At 47.4% G+C, this 18,650-nt stretch overlaps 1 protein-coding gene across 2 annotated transcripts in view; it reads left to right on the top strand.

Moving 5' to 3' along the window:
* Positions 1-18,650, top strand: part of FSD2 (fibronectin type III and SPRY domain containing 2) — a 46,992-nt gene that overhangs the window by 7,650 nt on the left and 20,692 nt on the right. Inside the window, exons 3-6 of one of the 2 annotated variants that reach the window (XM_040642850.1) lie at positions 13,011-13,660; positions 13,797-13,892; positions 15,437-15,667; positions 17,734-17,756. In XM_040642850.1, coding sequence (XP_040498784.1) covers positions 13,011-13,660; positions 13,797-13,892; positions 15,437-15,667; positions 17,734-17,756 — 1,000 coding nt within the window. The remainder of the gene's footprint in view (positions 1-13,010; positions 13,661-13,796; positions 13,893-15,436; positions 15,668-17,733; positions 17,757-18,650) is intronic. The other variant, XM_040642851.1, reaches the window with a different exon arrangement.

Below are 18,650 nucleotides of genomic sequence, written 5' to 3'. Positions count from 1 at the left end.
AGTTATTTTTAGTTCGATGTCGTCCCACTTGTTTATTTTTGCTCTTCTTGCTTGTGCTTTTGGTGTCACATCCAAAAAATTGTTGCCAAGACCGATGTCGAGGACCTTTTTCCCTTGTTTTCTTCTAGGAGTTTTATGGTTTCACGCCTTACATATAAGCCTTTAATCTATATCTTGAGTTAATTTTGGTAAGTGGTATAAAATAGGGGTCCGATTTTATTTTTTTGCATGTGATTACCCAGTTTCCCCAGTGCTATTTACTGAAGAGACTGTCCTTTCCCAGCACAGGGTAATTCTGATTAGCTAGGTGGCCAGACAGGCAGGAGAGCAAAGGCAGCATTCAGAGCCCCTTAGGATGGAAGGCTCTGACTGGTTTGTTGACAAGTAAGGTATGTGGGGTCGTAGGATGGATCAGAGCAGGGGAGAAGGCAAAGTGTCGTCTCCATAGCTGATGGCCTCTTTGGCCTTGGGAACCACGGAGGAGAGACGTGAGGGAAACTCGGGGTGATGCACGTGATGCTCGGGAATGGCCTTTGGGTCTGGCACGTATGTGGGGGTATGGAGGGAAGGTGTCTTGGTCCATCTCAATGCTAGTTGTGAGGGGATGCAGACCCATCATAGGGAGCTGTGTCCTACTTCACCTGAAGCCACACTTCCCCATCCCTAAAGCAAGCTCTGTTGTGCGGAGATGCCAGGACTGCCCCAGCCAGAGTCTAATTGTGGGCAGTGTTCTTATGAGCAGCCCCAAAGAACACCCAGGCTCTGGGATCCTCATAAATTGCAAACACTAAGGAGGCAAAGCACTGGCCCCAAAGCCTCTTGCTTTGTGATGCTGCCTCTGGGAGCGGCCTTCATCCATCCCCTCCCCCACCCAGGGGGTACACCAGGTCTCCGTGGACCCGTTGGTGGTCCAGGACACGGCGGAGCTAGTACTTCGTGCATCAGTCCTGCGTGGTCATGGTACTCGGCCTCAGCACAGAGTACTGAAGCTCACTGTCTTCCGTGTAAGGGTTTTGGAGCCTTAGAGAACAGGACTGAAGCTTTCCTGAACCCTAATGTGACGTGCCCGGTCTTGGAGTCTGGGGAGTAAAGTTTCCTTATGTGGCCCGGACCCCAGAAACCGGTTGCATGCGTGGTATGTGGTGAGGGGAGCCCCTGGCTGCTGGACGTCAGCCCCTCTGGGTGGTGCTGATGGAGGAAGTGAAACAGGAGCATCCTATGTGAACTTCAGAGCAGAACAGGGAAGAGGCTAGATTCCCAGGGGCTCACCAGGGCAGGGCCTGTGTGGTCCATCCCCACTGTCCCCCCACGCTCAGAGAAGGCCAGTCAGCTGCTGTGTTTTGTCTTGCCATTAGCACAAGCTGAGGTGAGCCCATGGGGGTGTGTGAGGGACCTCCAAGGAGGGTTATTGGATTAAGTTGGAAGAGTGACATTTGGGACAGAGCCCAGATGAAGAGAGGTGGCCGGGGGCTTCCCCAGGTTAAGGGCAGAGCAGGTCTCCATCCCTGGGATCCAGAGTCTACTATGGGTCTTCCTGAAGTAAGGCCAGATAGGGTACTGGGTCAGTGCTCTGTGTTCCTCATCGCCCCCCTTAGCGATTCCCATGCTCACAGGACAGAACTGGGAGGGCACGGGGCAGGCAGCAAGAGGAGCCTGGCGGCTGTCTCCAAGAGTGAGGAGGGAGGCCTGGGCCACGAGGGCAAAGGGTCCTCTCTGACCAGCCTTGAACACGGGCCAGGTTCTTTTCCCCGAGAGAATGGGTAGAAAAGCTGAGTGATTGGTGGTCTCTTCAGACAGAGCAGAGGAACAGATGAAACAGAAGGCCTATAGCAGAAAATGCAGGAAGGGGGTCAGGACCCACACAGTCCGTTCAGGACATCACAGGCATTAGAGGCCAGAGCATAGCGAGGCTGAAGAGTGGGTTCTCCAGAAGGGAGCCAAGTCCCTGGGACTTGAGGCATCTGCTAGCGTGGCCCGTGGGGGTGATCACAGGCTTGCAGCTCAGGAGACAGGATCCGAGTTGTCACACCACACATTGGAGTGGAGAAAGTGAGAGGCGATGAGCTCCATCTGGCGGTGTCGAATTTGGGGAGAATGGGAATGTTCAGGCTCCGGCTTCTCTAAACTTCTGCCTCTGCTTGGAGCAGAGGTCAGGGCCAGAGACAAGGATTTGGAGCCACTGGCAGAGAAGGGGACACAGAGCCATGAGAGTGGACGAGATCACCTGGGGCAGGTGGGGAGGGAGAAGAGGAACAGGGATGGAAGCCTAGGGAAGGCTGGCGTTAAGAGCAGCCCAGCGGGGGACTCGGAAAGGGAAAGAGTTCGAGCCTCCAAGAGAAGCTGGCAGGCTGAGCGCGGTCAACAGGATCGAATGTCACAGAACAGCTAGCAGAGCACGGGCCGGTGTCCATGGATTTCACAATTAGGCCAGCAGAAAATGCTGTATTTTTTCAAAGGCAATCAAAAACAGAGAAAATGGAAAGAAAAACGAACGGCATTTTTTATGTAGCTTTGGGGTAGTTACTAAAAGGACAGTGTCTCAGCAGAGGTCGCAGAGGCCCTCACTGCAGAAAGAGCAGTACTGCGGGTCGGGAAGGCCGCTGAGCCTGACTCCCGGGCGCAGCTGCAGCGCGGGAACTTACACAGACAGCTGGCCGCTGGCTCTGATCCCGCAGTGGAAATTAACAGGGGCTGTTTGGATCATAATAAACATTATGACAGGGCGGGGGGGGGGGGAGTGCTAAACCGTATCTTTAATTTTTTTTTATTTTGTTATTTCCCCCCAAAATTTATTGTATATACCATGTTGGAATAGTTTGGTAATAATAGTTTTCTTATTTTTTATTTTTTTAAAGATTTTATTTATTTATTTGAGAAAGAGAGACAGAGAAAGCAGGGGAGAGGGGCAGAGGGAGAAGCACAAGCAGACTCCCCGCTGAGTAGGGAGTCTGACAACGTGGGACTCGATCCCAGGACCCCAGGATCATGACCAGAGCCAAAGACAGATGCTTTGACTGAGCCACCCAGGCGCCCCAGTGATAGTAGTTTTTTTAGAAAGGTATTAGGCTTACCACAATTCATTGTTAAAGGGGACATTAGGAACTGGATTGTGGGGATGATTACACAACTTGAGAAATTTACTAAAAACCATTGAATCATGTACTTAAAATAGGTGAATTTTATGGTATATAAATTATATTTCAATAAAGTTATTTTCAAAATAGATTAGTGAGTAAGTTAAACAGCTCACAGGATTCCTGGTTTTATGTAGGAATAAGTGGTTGATAAAGTACTTCGGCAGGTTAATCAGAATGGTGGAACAGTTCAGTGGATAGAAATTTTGGCCAATATTTGGACATCAGCTACATCTGTTTGTGACTTATACAGTTAAATGAAAAAACAAGAACAAAAACTGCTTCTCTAAACCAAAATGTCATTCTATGGGGCACCTGGATGGCTCAGTCGGTTGGGCGTCTGACTCTTGATTTCGGCTCAGGTCATGATCTTGGGGTTCTGAGAGCAAGCTCTGTGTCAGGCTCTGTGCTCAGTGGGGAGTCTGCTTGAGATGCTCTCTCTCCTTCTCCCTTTGCCCCTCTCCCCGCTTGTGCACGCACTCTCTCTCTCTAATAAATAAATCTTTAAAACAAAAAAAAGTCATTGTGTTTTGTGTGTGATTAGTGGTCTTCAAATTCTTTTGCTCATGACCTCCCTTAGAACATTTACTAAAAATTTTTATCAAAAGTTTAAATAACCTTGTATTAGGTGATGGTTTCTCAGACATGATATCAGAAATACAAGCTCAAAGGAAAAAATGATAAATTGGACTACATCCAAATTAAAAACTTTTGTGCTTCAAAGGACACCTTCAAGAAAGTGAAAAGATAATTTACAGAGTAGGAGAAAAATACTTGCAAATCATACATCTGATAAAGGACTCGTATCCAGAATATGTAAAGAACCCTTACAGTTCAACAACAGGGGGGCCTGGGTGGCTCAGTCGGTTAAACATCTGGCTCTGGCTGAGATCATGATCCTGGCATCCTGGAATCGAGCCCTGCATCAGGCTCCCCACTCAGCAAGGAGCCTGCTTCTCCCTCTCTGTCTGCCCCTTCCCCTGCTCATGTTTGCTCACTCTCTCTCTCAAGTAAATTTTAAAAACTCAACAATAAATAAATAGATGACCCAATTTGAAAATGGGTGTATTAAGGTTTTCCAGAGAAACCAAATCCACTGGGGGCGGGGGCTACGTGTATGTGTGTAAAGAATGTCAGAGAGACATTTATTTTAAGGAATTGGCTCATGCAGTTATGGATGCTGGCAAGTGAAAAATCTGCAGGGTGGGTCAGCTGTCTGGAGACCCAGGCAAGAGCCCATGTTGCAGTTCAGTCTGAAGGCCATCTGCTGGTAGAACTCCTTCTTGCTTGGGGAAGGGCCACCTTTGTTCTGTTAAGCTGTACAACTGATTGGATAGGACCCCGTCACATTATGGAGGGCCAATCCGATTTACTCAAAGCCCACCAAGTTAAAAGTCAACCTCATCCAAACAACACCTTCACAGAAACATTGGAAATAATATTTGACTAGATACTTGAACACCGTGGCCCAGCCAAATTGACACATACAATTAGCCATCACAGTGGACAAAGGCTTTTGAATACACATTTCTTCAGAGATAATAAACAAATGCCAATGAGTGCATGAAAAGATGCAGACGTCATTATCCATGTGGAAAATACAAATCAAGACCACCATGAGCTATCACGTCACGTCTACTAGGATGGCTCCCGTCAAAAAGATGGACAATAACGAGTGTTGACTGGGACATGGAGAAATTGGAACCCTCCTACTCAACCAGTGGGAATGCAGAAATGGTGCAGCCACTTTGGACAAGAATTTGCCAGTTGCTCAAAAGGTTAAACATAGTTACCTCATGGCCCAGCAATTCCACTCATCAGAATGTACCCAAGAGAAATGAGGACATATGACCACACAGAAACTTGTACATGAACATTCACAGCAGCATTCTTCATAATAGTCAAAAAGTGGAAACAGCCTGGGTATCCATCAAGTGGATATGTTATCTGTAACATAAACAAAATATGTTATCTTCCTACACTGGAATATCATTCAGCTGTAAAAAGGATACATTGTGCAACATGGATGAACCTTGAAAATATTATGTTCAGTGGCAAAAAGCTAAACACCAAAGACCACATGTTATGATTCCATTTATATGAAATGTCCAGAATGGGCAAATGGAGACAAAAAGTAGATGGCAGTCATCAGGGGCTGGGGGAGCAGGTTATGGGGAGTGACTGCCAATGAGTATGTGGTTTTTTAGGAGGTGATGAAAGGGTTCTGGAATTGGATAGCAGTGATGAGCACATAACTCTAAGTTTATTGAAAATACTAAATTATACACTTTTTTAAAAAGGTGTATTTGAGAGAGAGAGGGAGAAGAGAGGGAGCACGCAAATGGGGAAGGGCAGAGAGAGAGAATCTTCAAGCCGACTCCCCGCTGAGCACAGAGCCCAATGCAGGGCTTGATCTCACGACCCTGAGATCATGATGACCTGAGCCAAAACCAAGAGTCTGACACTTAACCAACTGAGCCATCCAGGCACCTCTAAATTGTACGCTTTAAAAGCTGAACCTTACAGTGTGTAAATTATATCTTAAGCCTTTATTTTAAAAAGTACAAATAGTTTCAAAAGACGGACTTTCGGGCATGCTATAAATGTTTACATTTCCAAGTAAAATTATTTTATCACTCTTGAATTTATTTAATGGACTCTTAAATACTATTGCAGTGTGATGCCCTTCATCAAGTATGCTAAAAAATGCAACAAGAAGCTCTTACAGGGCGCCTGGTGGCTCAGTCAGTTGACCGTCCAACTCTTGGCTCAGCTCAGGTTGTGATCTCAGGGTCGTGAGATTGAGCCCCACATCAGGCACCATGCTCAGCATGGAGTTTGCTTAGGATTCTCTCTCCCTCTCCCGCTGCCCCTCCCCCTCATTTCTCTCTGTCTCTCTCTCAAATATATAAACCTTAAAAAACTCTCCCATAACATTAGAAATTTTACCTTGTTCTTTTTTTCTCCTTGAGCTTGTGTTTACATTTAACTTCTCAGAAGAGAAATTTCAGAGTTTTGTCCTAATGTATTGTTTTTTTTTTATACTTAGGAAGTCTTATTGATCACCTATGAGACTTCTCTACAAAAAAAAAAAAAACACACATATATGCATGCAATTTAAATTTTTTTATTTTTCTGGAATCATAAGGCCCTAAATGGTAACCTCTTTTTTCTTCTGGATTAATTTATCAATAGAATTTGTAGTCACATGTGAGCAAAACAACATACGTTACAAATTTTGACAAATAATTATTAAACAAAACAAAAGTGAAATGGAAATGCATCTCTTAATGAGGTGGATAGGGCTTTTCTTTTTTTAAAAAAGTTAATTCATGTTTTCATGTATGAATTATTATATATATTACAAATTATTATAGCAATGTCATTCAACTCTTTGAGCTCTTTCTGAAATGTATGCCAAAAATTACATAGTGATCTATTATGAAAAATAATTTTTAATCATATGTCAGCTGACACTTGATTAGATCCTCTTTCAGTTTTGTTGAACGCAAAGAATTGGAAAGCACCTTGCTTAAAGAGAATGTTTCTTACCCATCCCTTAGCTGCTGTCCTGACCCTTGCAAACCATGCAGGACGATAAGTAGTTATTATTTGCTGTGCAGCAAATAATACACTGTTCCTTCTCTCCACCTGGCCATCCCCTCCCACTCCTTTTTTCACATTTGGGCTCCTTCAAGGGGTAGCCTTTACACCATTGATCTTCAGACTACAGCATCTGTACATAAAGACTTTCCAAGGGATACATGGACAGGGATCATTTTAAGAGTATTGGATTCCAGATGCTTAACATAATATTTAATCTTTCCCAGAGCTGCTCTCTCTCTTGAAATGGGCCAGCAGTTGAGACTTCATGCAGGTTCATGTTCACAATATTCTTTCCTCTCTTTGTTTCAAAAGTAAAACTGCACCTCTCACTTATCCTGAATGTTACATTGCCCTGTAAGATTTCATGGCCTTGGAATTTTAAAAACCCCAGTGGGGGACATCTGGGTGACTCACTTGGTGGAGCATTCAACTTTTGGTTTGGGCTCAGGTCATGATCTCAGGGTCCTGGCGTCAAGCCCCCATGAGCCTGCTTGGGATTCTCTCTCTCTCCCTCTGCCCCTCCCCCAGCTCTCAGCCTCTTTCACGCTCTCTCGCTCTCTCTCTCATAAATAGATAAGTCTTTTAGAAAATAAATAACCTACAGTGGGCTAAATGGAAGGACAATTTGAAGTATTGGTATCAATGTTACTAGAGATAAAGAGGAGGATTTTATAACGATAAAAGGGGCCAATCCATCAAGAATATATGACAACTATAAATGTATATGCAGGCACCTGGGTGCCACAGGCGATTGAGCATCTGACTCTTGGTTTCAGCTCAGGTCGTGATCTCAAGGTTGTGAGATCAAGCCCCATGTCCGGCTCCGTGCTCAGCACAGAGTCTGCTTAAGACTCTCTCTCCTTCTCCCTCTGCCCTACCTCTCTCTAAAATAAATAAATGAATCCTTTTTAAAAAAAATAAATGTATATGCACCTAACAACAGGGCACCAAAATACATGAAGCAAAAAGTGACATAAATGGAGAAAGAGACCGTCGGAGACCTCAGTACTCCACTTTCGATAACAGAAGAACGAAGAAGAAGATCAACAGGGAAATAGGGGACTCGAATAATATTTTAAACCAGCTAGACTTCACAGACATCTAGAGAACACTCCACCCAACAACAGCAGATTACACATGCTTCTCAAGACATATAGAGCATTCTCCAGGATAACCCAAATGCTAAAACAAGCCTCCATAAATTTAACAGGATAGAAATAATACAAAAATATTTTCTCTGACCACAATGGAACGCTATTAGAAATCAATAACAGAGGGGCGCCTGGGTGGCACAGCGGCTGAGCGTCTGCCTTCGGCTCAGGGTGTGATCCCGGTGTTGTGGGATCGAGCCCCATATCGGGCTCCTCCGCTGTGAGCCTGCTTCTTCCTCTCCCACTACCCCTGCTTGTGTTCCCTCTCTCGCTGGCTGTCTATGTCTCTGTCGAATAAATAAATAAAAAATATTAAAAAAAAAGAAATCAATAACAGAGAAATTTGGGAAGTCACAAATATGTGGGAATTTAAAATACATTCCTAAATAACCAGTGTATCAAAGAAGAAAGCAAAAGGGAAATCAGAAAATAGTTCAAGATGAATAAAAATAAAGATAAAACATACTAAAAGTTTTTGCCACATTATTGGGTTATGGCAAAAGTGGTGCTTAGAAGGAAATTTATAGCTATAAATGCCTGTATTTAAAAAGAAGATCTTAAATCAACAACCTAACCTGCCACTTTAAACACTGAAAAAAGAACAGCAAACTGCACAAAGCAAGCAGAAGAAAGGAAATACTAAAGATTATAGTGGAAATTAATGACGAGGGGATAGAAAAACAAAAGAGAAAATCCAAGAAAACCAAAAGCTGCTTCCTTAAAGAGATCAGCAAAACCGACAAGCTTTTATTTAGACTGACCAAGAGGAAAAGAAGACTCACATCACTAGAATCAGAAATGAAAGAGGGGACATTATTACCAACCTTACAGAAATAAAAAGAATTAAAAAGAATACCATGGGGGCGCCTGGGTGGCACAGCGGTTAAGCGTCTGCCTTCGGCTCAGGGCGTGATCCCGGCGTTACGGGATCGAGCCCCACATCAGGCTCCTCCGCTGTGAGCCTGCTTCTTCCTCTCCCACTCCCCCTGCTTGTGTTCCCTCTCTCGCTGGCTGTCTCTATCTCTGTCAAATAAAAAAAAAAAAAATCTTAAAAAAAAAAAAAAGAATACCATGAACAATTGTATTCCAATAAATTAGGTAACTTAAATGAAATGGACAAATTCTTGGAAGGACACAAACTATCAAAAGACTCAAGAAGAAATTGACAATGTGAATAGGACTATAAAAAATAAAGGGACTGAATTAATAATAAAGGGAAAAAAAAACCAACTCATGAAGAAAAGCCCAGAGAGCTTCACTAGTGAGTTTCCAAACATTTAAAGAAGAATTAATGCAATCCTTCACAAGTTCTTCCAAAAAATAGAAGAGAAGGAATATTTCCCAACTTATTCTGTGAGGCCAGTATCTCTCTGACACCAAAACCAAAGACATTACAAAAGAAGAAAACTATAGGCTAATATTTCTTAGGAATATGAATGCAGAATTCATCAAAAAATACCGGCAAACTGAGTCCAGTAACGTGTGTGTGTGTGTGTGTGTGTGTGTGTGTGTGTGTGTGTTAAACACCATGACCAAGTGGGATTTATCCCAGGAATGCAAGATTGGCTTAACCTCAAAGTTGGCAAAAAGTTCTTCGATACAACACCAAAAGCACAAGTAACGAAAGAAAAAATAAATTAGACTTCATTAAAATTAAAAACTTTTGTGCTTCAAAGGACACCATCAATAAAGATGGGAGTGCCTGGCTGGCTCATTTGGTAGAGTGTGATTCTTGATCTCGGGATCATGAGTTTGAGCCCCATGTTGAGTGTGGAGACTACTTAAATTTTTAAAAAACAGGTGTGGTTTTTTTTTAAGATTTTATTTATTGATTTGACAGAGAGAGAGACAGCCGGTGAGAGAGGGAACACTAGCGGGGCGAGTGGGAGAGAAAGAAGCAGGCTCCCAGTGGAGGAGCCCGATGTGGGGCTTGATCCCAGGACCCTGGGATCATGCCCCGAGCCAAAGGCAGACACTTAACGACTGAGCCACGCAGGCACCCCCTAAAAAACAGTTTTTAAAAAGGTGGCCCCTGGGTGGCTCAGTTGGTTAAGCGTCTACCTTTGGCTCAGGGCGTGATCCCAGGGTCCTGAGATCAAGCCGCACATGGGGCTCTCTGCTCCGTGGGGAGACTGCTTCTCCCTCTCCCTCTGCCTGCTACCCCACCTGCTTGTGCTCTCTGTCTCTGTCAAATAAATAAGTAGTCTTTGAAAAATAATAATAATAAAGTAGAAAGACAACCTACAAGATGGGAGAAAATATTTGCAAATTATTTATCTGATAATAGACTAGTCTCTCGAATGTGTAAAGAAATCTTACAGATAGCCCAGTTAAAAGTGGGCAGACCGCAATGACATACTATTTTACACCCACCAGGATGGCTATAATAAAAAATTCAGATAATAACAAGTGTTGGCAAGGATGTGGTGAAATCGGAGCCTTCATACACTGCTGGTAGAAATGTAAAATGGTGGAGCCACTTTGGAAAACAGGTAGTTCCTCAGCTAAACACAGTTACCCTATGATCCAGCAACCCCACTTCTAGGTATATACCCAACAGAGATGAAAACATATCCGCACAAAAACTTGTGCACAGACATTTTAGCAGCATTACTTATAATAGTCGAAAGGTGAGAACAAGCCACATGAAAAGGGAGATATGCAGGGCCGCCTGGATGGTGCTGACGGTTGAGCATCCAGCTCTTGGTTTCGGCTCAGGTTGTGATCTCAGGGTCGTGAGATCAAGGCTCACGTTGGGCTCCACGCTCAGTGGGGAGTCTGCTGAAGTTTCTGTCTCCTTCTGCCCTCTGCCTCTTCCTGCCACACACTCTCTCTCGCTCTCAAATAAAGAAATCTTTAAAAAAAGGGAAATATGCCAATTAGCTGATAAATGGATAAATAAAATACAGTATACCCGTACGATGGAATATTATCTAGCTCTACAAAGCAATGAGTGCTGACACATGCCGTAACACGGACAAATCTTGAAAACATTATGCTATGAAAGAAGCCAGTTACAAAAGACAGTATATTATATGATTCCATTTAGATGATTCTATTATATGAATCCAGTATATTATATGATTCCATTTATAAATCAACAGAGACAGAAAGTGGATTAATGGTTGCTCAGGGCTGGTGGAAAGGAGGGAATGTGGGTGGTGATAGCTGAAGAGTACAGAGTTTCTTTGTGACGGGATGAAAATGGTCTAAAATGGACTGTGGTAATTGTTGCTCGTTTTCGTGAATATACTAAAAACTCTTGAATTATACTCTTCTGACAGGAGAATTGTATGGTATGTCAATTCTGTATCAGTAAAACTATTATAAAAAGTAATCTAACATAATGGCAGTTATGTGCCAAGAAGAAAGCAGGGACTTTGGAGTCCAACAGACTGTGTGATCCAGGTCCTGCAAGAAGCAGGCACCAAACAGGATTCGATACTCCAGGGTTTTAGTAGGGGAAGCCCTGGTCTGAGATAAAATGGGGAGGAAGATAGGAGAGGCTGAGAGAGCTGTCAGCCCGTGATGCAACTCCGGCCGCATGTGAGGGAGGGAAGGATGGTGTGGAGGAGTCACCCCAGTGTGCCTTGCACCCTAAGGAAGGTTTGGGAAGGCTGTCCAGGAGTCCTCCAGCCAAAATCCACCATCGGAGGAGTTCTGTGTCAAGCAGAAATGGATCTGCTTTCGCAGCCCTGGTGCACTCTGTCATTGGACGGAGATGCCCGTGGGAAGTGTGTCCTCCATGCGATGTGATGACGGCTTTCAGAGCGCAGCCGAACAGCTGGTCACCTAAGCTCCCTGTAGCTGGACATCTGTCAGGTGCAGTCTCATGCCCACCACACAGACTAAGGTTCAAATCCCAGCACAGCGACTTCCTCACCATACAACCTTGCTCCAAATACCCCATCTCAGCCACAGTTTTGTCATCTGCAGAATGGGGATAATTGCAGTGCCTACCACACAGGGGTATGCCTATAAACCGCTGAGCACAGAAAAAGCACACAGTAAAAGTGCTCAGTAAGTAATAGCTGCTCCTTTGTTGTATTTACTTCTACCATTTATTATTTCTTTCTAGAATTTATGTACCTCCATTAAAGAGTAAACATCATAGTCTCTGTATAATGAGTATTCTGTTTATTTTACTTAACATCATGCTGTAAGTCTTTTCCAAGTCATCATTTGCTCTTCCTAATATCTTAAAGTCTGCATTATATTCTATGGAGCACGCATATCCTAGTGTACTTAACTGTTCTCCTAATCATTAGGGCTTTACAATTTGTTGTTTGTTTGTTTGCTGTCATTAAAATTTTTGTGGGCACCTGGATGGCTAAGTCAGTTGAGTGTCCGACTCTTGATTTTGGCTCAGGTCATGATCTCAGAGTTGTGAGATCGAGCCCCGAGTTGGGCTCCCTCCCCCCAAAAAAAAATCTGTGATGGATATTTTTGTATAGAAACAGTCTCTCCCTGCATTGGATATTTCCCTTCAGGGTCCTGATGGGGATTACTAGCTTAAAGAGTGGGGACATCTTTAAGGCTCCTGATCCACGTTATTCAGTTTGCTCTCCAGGAAGGTGGGGCTAGTGTACCTTCCAACCCGAAGTATGGGAGAGTACCCACTTGGCTGTACCCTACCCAGGCGTGGGGAACCTTCTTATCCTCTCAAATATCTGCTTACTGGAAAGGCAAAGTGGCATCTTACTTATTGGTTCTCTGTTACTCATAAGGATGCACCATTTCCCAGACGCTTTTGCACAAGTGATTACTTAGTGAATTGTCCTTGCACACTAATTTATTGAGATCTTAGTTTTTCTATCAATGTATACTATTTGTTTAGTAATACTTGCCTGAGACACTTCCCATTATTTGTCCTCTGTTTTAATGGAGAGGAACCTAGTGACATTTCTCTGGTCATTTCTGGTCCCCTTTAAGCTTAGAAAGCCCCTCCTTCCTGGAGAAAGTAAACCTCTCTTTGTAGATGGCTCAAAGTAAAACCACAGCGGAGCTGCTCAGACGATGTTGTTGTTTTTTTTTAATTGTGAGTGAGTGGAGCCCAATGCAATGACCATTCACTGGGGTGGCCTCATAAACGGGCTTCCTCCCTCTTCGTGTGTCCTAGGCCCCGGACGCCCTGTAGGAGCCGCGTGGGAGGAACTCGGCAGGTGCAGAGGCGCCATGGACCAGGAGGCCGCGGGGGCTCCCCCGGATTTCCACTTCTACCCCATGGATCTGTATGACTCCGAAGACCGGCTGGACCTCTTCCCAGAAGAACACACGCGGACGGGAAGAGACGTGCACGCCGAGATGAGCGGCGAGCCCGCGGGGGCGGCCCCAGGTAAGGCCCAGAGGGACCTGGAGGAGGAGGTGGACGAGCTTGTCCATTTGTACGCGCTCGGAGGTGCTGGCGAGTGGGGCGCCGAGCTCGCGGACGGAAACGCGCCCCACATGGAGGTTTTGGACCATCGGCCGCAGCTGGCCGCGGCCGGGGCGCAGAGGGACTGGCGACTGGGGGTCGAGGCCGAGGTCCACGGCTACGCGGGCTGGGGCGCCGCCGGCCCCAGCCGGGAGCTGCGAGAGGCCTACAGGTACGCGCATGGCCGAGCCAGCGAGGAGTACGAGTGCTACGTCATCCCCGAGGAGGAGGACGAGGACGAAGCCGCCCTGGTCTTCTGCGTCACTTGCAAAGCTCCAGTAAGGGCGGTGGAGGTTTCTGACGAACACAGAGGGCACGAGGTGACCCCACTGAGCAAGGCACTGGAGAGCGCCAAGGTAAGCAGGTGTCCTCGGTCGTTCTGTGGGTAGTGCGTGCATGTCTCAGGTAGGCAGGCAGGGAATGAACGTCAAAGGCCCTCTACAGAAGAGAGAGAAGTACGCTAACGTCTCCTTGGGTTCCTCTGTTCGCTAGGATGAAATCCACAAAAACATGTTCAAACTGGAAAAGCAGATTATCGAGATGGAGAATTTTGCAAATCACTTGGAGGAAGTTTTCATCACGGTGGAGGTAAGAGCAGGCGTGGTGAACCTGTCACACACGTCAGACCCACACCCCAGCCACAGGTTCCCCGGGTCAGCGGCTGGGACAGGTGTGAGAGAATCTGCCCTGACTACACCCTCCCAGGGGACCATTGCCTGTCCGCATTCTCTCCTGAACGGGAAGCTCCCCTCTGTCTTTCTAGCCTCAGCCCTGCTGCAGGGTGGGGCTCTTGCGTGGCCCAGCCTTGACCAGGCGTTGCAAGACACCCATCCTTCCTTGTTCGAGTCCCCAGCTGTTATCTGTGTCTCGTAAGATCCATACCCATCCATGTCCGTCACCGACATGTCACAGTCCCCTGGGTGAGCCTGTTAGGTATACGGTGCACCGCGGTGTTGCCGGCACTCAGCCTCACCATCCAGCTAAGGTTCGCCAGGACCGAGATCAGGGGACTCTCCACCCCCTTCTCTCCCTGCGGATGCTCTGCTTCTGTGAATAAATACAGCCTCGGACTGTATCCGCAGGAGCACCTCATATGAATTAGCTCAGTCCCAGGCCCCTCTCCCATGAAGCTGGAACTTACGAGGGAGGGGGACTATTGCACTAATCCCCGATGCAGGGCACAGGGAAGGCACGAGCGTAAGGTAGTGGTAGGAGGGAGACGTGTGCAGCCCCCTGGACAGAACTCCCTACACCCGCACTGGCAGCTCTCTGTCAGATCGAAGGCAGTCACCCCCAGTGAGGACTCTGAGTTTTCCCTTTCACACCAGCACCGGTGCCATCGTGAGCAAGTCTTGTGCGCTTAGAAGATGCTCGACAACTGTTCCCCGAGTCATTCGTAAGAGCCTCTTCTTTGGAAGTGTTTCTGTTGTCTGTGAGGCTGGCATCAGTCAGAAGCCGCAGAGCTCGCTTGGCCTTCCAGCCTAAGTGAGAGGCCCGGTAGTTGGCAGGCTTGAGTGAATAGGACTCATCTGCTGTGCCCCAGGGCTAATACTGCTGCGAGCCTTCCTCTGTCCTCCTGTGCATCCTCGTCTACTAGACAGTGCCATCTGGCCACAACCCTCCCTCCCCTTCCCTGTCATCGTTCTCTTAGCGGATGTGAGGATTTGTGTGATTCTGGTGTTTGTGTGATGCGAGCATCAGGGAGCAGAGGTGAGTGTTGCGAGATGTTCGGGGCTCAGGAGGGAAAGCTAGTGGGCATATCCCAGGGCAAACATCTCCGTGTTAAGGTCCAAGGATGCAGTGGCAGGCTGACTCCTCACTGACCATCTTCCAAGGATGCAGCGGCCACAGCAGAGGTGGGGTGGCGTGGGGGGAGGGGGGAGGGGGGAGGGGTGCAAAATGCTGCCAGGAGAGAAAGCCATGCTCCTCATTGAGATTATCCCAGGGGTTCTAGCCGCAGACTCCTGGTCCTAGCTCCCACTGCACCCACCCCAGCATGGTGGCAAGAGGTGATAAGACCCAGGGAAGGTGATTAAACATCTCTGGCTGGATACATTTCCATGCCCCCAATGGCTCTGCAGCCGACACACCACATTCACTGAGATGATGGCTGAGGTCAACCCCTCTTACAGGAGAACTTCGGAAGACAAGAACAGAACTTTGAGTCACATTACAACGAGATCTTGGAAACACTCGCTCAGAAATATGAAGAAAAGATACAAGCTCTAGGGGAGAAAAAGAAAGCAAAGTTGGAAGCCTTGTATGGACAGCTTGTCAGCTGTGGGGAAAACCTCGACACCTGTAAGGAACTCATGGAAACCATAGAGGAGATGTGCCATGAGGAGAAGGTTGACTTCATCAAGGTCAGTCATGAGGTGACACGAGATCATGAACCCACGTGACAGTATGGCTGGGGTAGGTTAGAGTGTCTCTTCTCTGCCTGGAGGCGTTACTGTTGACCTCTGCGGTCAGCCTCCATTTGGTTCCTGGATGTTCATGATGACGAGTTGGTCACGCATGTCTCCACGCAGCTTTGCCGTGAGAGGCTGGCTCACCCCTTCCCTCCGCCGTTGCTCAGGCCTCCACCAGCCTCAGTTCCTCTCTCCCAGAGACCCGTCCCGTCGCCGGGAGCCGAGCAACTCAGCGCTCTGAGAGTTTTCTCATCACCTCAGGTGGCCTCTTGGAGCCCCGGGGAGGAGCTTGTCCAGGCTAAAAGCCACCTCTCACTCTCCAGTTACAAGGGGAGCAATTTTAAATCTTTATAAATTCAAACATGAAAAAAAAAAAAAACCCATTTTTTAATTTCCTCGAAATCCAGTTAACTCTGACCTCAAGGCCCCATGCCGCCAGGCGATGGGAATTTCAGCCTCGGTCAGAGGTGGGGTCCCCTTTCTTCACAAGGTCCCACAGGACTCTCGGGTCGTTGTGGTGTCGGGGTTGTGAGGGAGGGGCCTTCAGCTGCCAGAGCTTCCCAGTTGCCAAATACGGCCTCACCCTGACCCCGGGCCCCGTGGCCGCCCCTCCAAGCCAGCAGCACTTCCTTCCCGCTCCTGCCCTGCTGGTGCTCCTGCTCGGGGCAAGGGGCCCGCGACAGAAGCTGGACGGCAAGTCGGCAGGCACCGTGAGAACCCCCGAGACGCAGACCTCGTGACCCACTGGTCTCACAGTATCGCTGAATCTGAGACGTGATCCCGATGTGCGGAACGCGGTGTGTGCGAGAGTGTCCTCACTGATATCTGTGGCGATGAAACCTCGGAAACAGATGAAGTGTCCGCTAGCAGAGGGACGGCTTCGTAGACAATGGCGTTCCCCTTCAAGGAGCTGTCACGCGGTCTCAGGCCGGCCGTGCGGAAGAGCATCTGTTCCCCGGGTGCTCACGCCAAGTTCAGTTCCCCGGGTGCTCACGCCGAGTCCAGTTCCCCGGCTGCTCACGCCCAGTCCAGTTCCCCGGGTGCTCACGCCGAGTCCAGTTCCCCGGCTGCTCACGCCCAGTCCAGTTCCCCGGGTGCTCACGCCGAGTCCAGTTCCCCGGCTGCTCACGCCCAGTCCAGTTCCCCGGGTGCTCACGCCGAGTCCAGTTCCCCGGCTGCTCACGCCCAGACGTAGTGTCCATGATTCATTGTTTGCGTGTAACAGCCAGTGCTTAGCCATCAGGGAAATTCAAGTCAAAACCACACTGAGATACCACCTTATGCCAGTTAGAATGGCAAAAATAGACAAGGCAAAAAACAACAAATGTTGGAGAGGATGTGGAGAAAGGGGATCCCTCTTACACTGTTGGTGGGAATGCAAGTTGATACAGCCACTTTGGAAAACAGTGTGGAGGTCCCTCAGAAAGTTAAAACTAGAGCTACCCTATGATCCAGCAGTTGCACTACTGGGTATTTACCCCAGAGACACAGACGTAGTGAAGAGAAGGGCCATATGACCCCAATGTTCATAGCAGCATTGTCCACAATAGCTAAATTGTGGAAGGAGCCGAGATGCCCTTCAACAGACGAATGGATAAAGATGTGGTCCATATATACAATGGAATATTACTCAGCCATCAGAGAGAATGATTACCCAACATTTGCAGCAACATGGACGGACTGGAGGAGATAATGCTAAGTGAAATAAGTCAAGCAGAGAAAAACAATTATCATATGGTTTCACTCATTTGTGGAACATAAGGAATAGCAGGGAGATCAGTAGGAGAAGGAAGAGAAAAATGAAGGGGGGGTAAACAGAAGGGGGAATGAACCACGAGACACTATGGACTCTGGGAAACAAACAGGGTTTCAGAGGGGAGGGGGTGGGGGAATGGGATAGGCCGGTGATGGGTAGTAAGGAGGGCACGTATTGCATGGAGCACTGGGTGTTATACGCAAGCAAGAAATTTGTTTCCAAAATCAGTTTGATATTTTCTCCTTTTCCTCCTCCTTTTTAGGATGCCGTGGCTATGGCTGACAGGTAATACTTTTGTACTGAAACATATTTTCTTCTTCTGTTCCTTTTTCCTCTAGTTTTCCAAATAGACTCAGTTCCCCTTGGGTATATGGTCCCGGTTTCAGCTTTCGTGTCTGCCCCTAAGATCAAATAGCACTGGCTTTGGAGGGAAGATGGGGGTCACAAGGACCCACTAGTATTGAATCTCAGGATCCCAGGGCTGGAAGGGAGTGTATGGCGAGGCCCAGCCAGCAAACGCGTGGTCGGGTCTCCTCCATGAGCCCCTCCGTTCACCAGGAGGAACCAGGATCCAGTGTCCCTAGCATCCCCTAGCTGTGCCAGAACCCAGACTATGCACTGCAGAAAGTATGCACATCGTGGAGTCAGACAGGAGTTCAAATCCTGCTACCCCCCTGCCCATGACCCTGGGCAAGGCCAGCCAGCCTAGGACCCACCTTCCTTATCTGCAGACAGGAATAGTTTTATGGGAATTAAATGAGACAATGTCTGTAAAGCAACATGAATGGTGAAGCTTGATAACATAAGGGTTAAAAGAACAGGTTCTGGCAAAGGACAGACCCGGTTTCAGATTCTGCCCCTGCCACTCACAAACCCTGTGACTGCCAGGGTCAAGAGCACTCAGAGCCCCCATCCACCGTCAGCAGGTTGAGTATGCTTGGCCCCATGGAAAAGAAACCTCAGAGTCTGTACATCTTGGGGCCTGGGGTGATGTGGGGACGGGAACTTCCAGATCAGCACCTGTGCATGCCCCCAGCTGAACCCCCTCCCTTCCCCTCCCCTCCGACGCACAGATCAGTCCCACCCATCCCCACTGGAGATGTCCTGGGTCAGTCACGAAAGCAGATAGCCCAAGGCAACCAGCAGCATGTTAAAATAAAGAAGTAAAAATTCAGCAAA

The sequence above is a fragment of the Ursus maritimus genome, unplaced genomic scaffold (genome assembly GCF_017311325.1).
Source record: "Ursus maritimus isolate PB19 unplaced genomic scaffold, ASM1731132v1 scaffold_27, whole genome shotgun sequence".
NCBI classification, from domain to species: Eukaryota; Metazoa; Chordata; class Mammalia; order Carnivora; family Ursidae; genus Ursus; species Ursus maritimus.
Note: the sequence above shows the minus strand (reverse complement) of the source record. Positions and strands in the feature narration are given on the sequence as shown.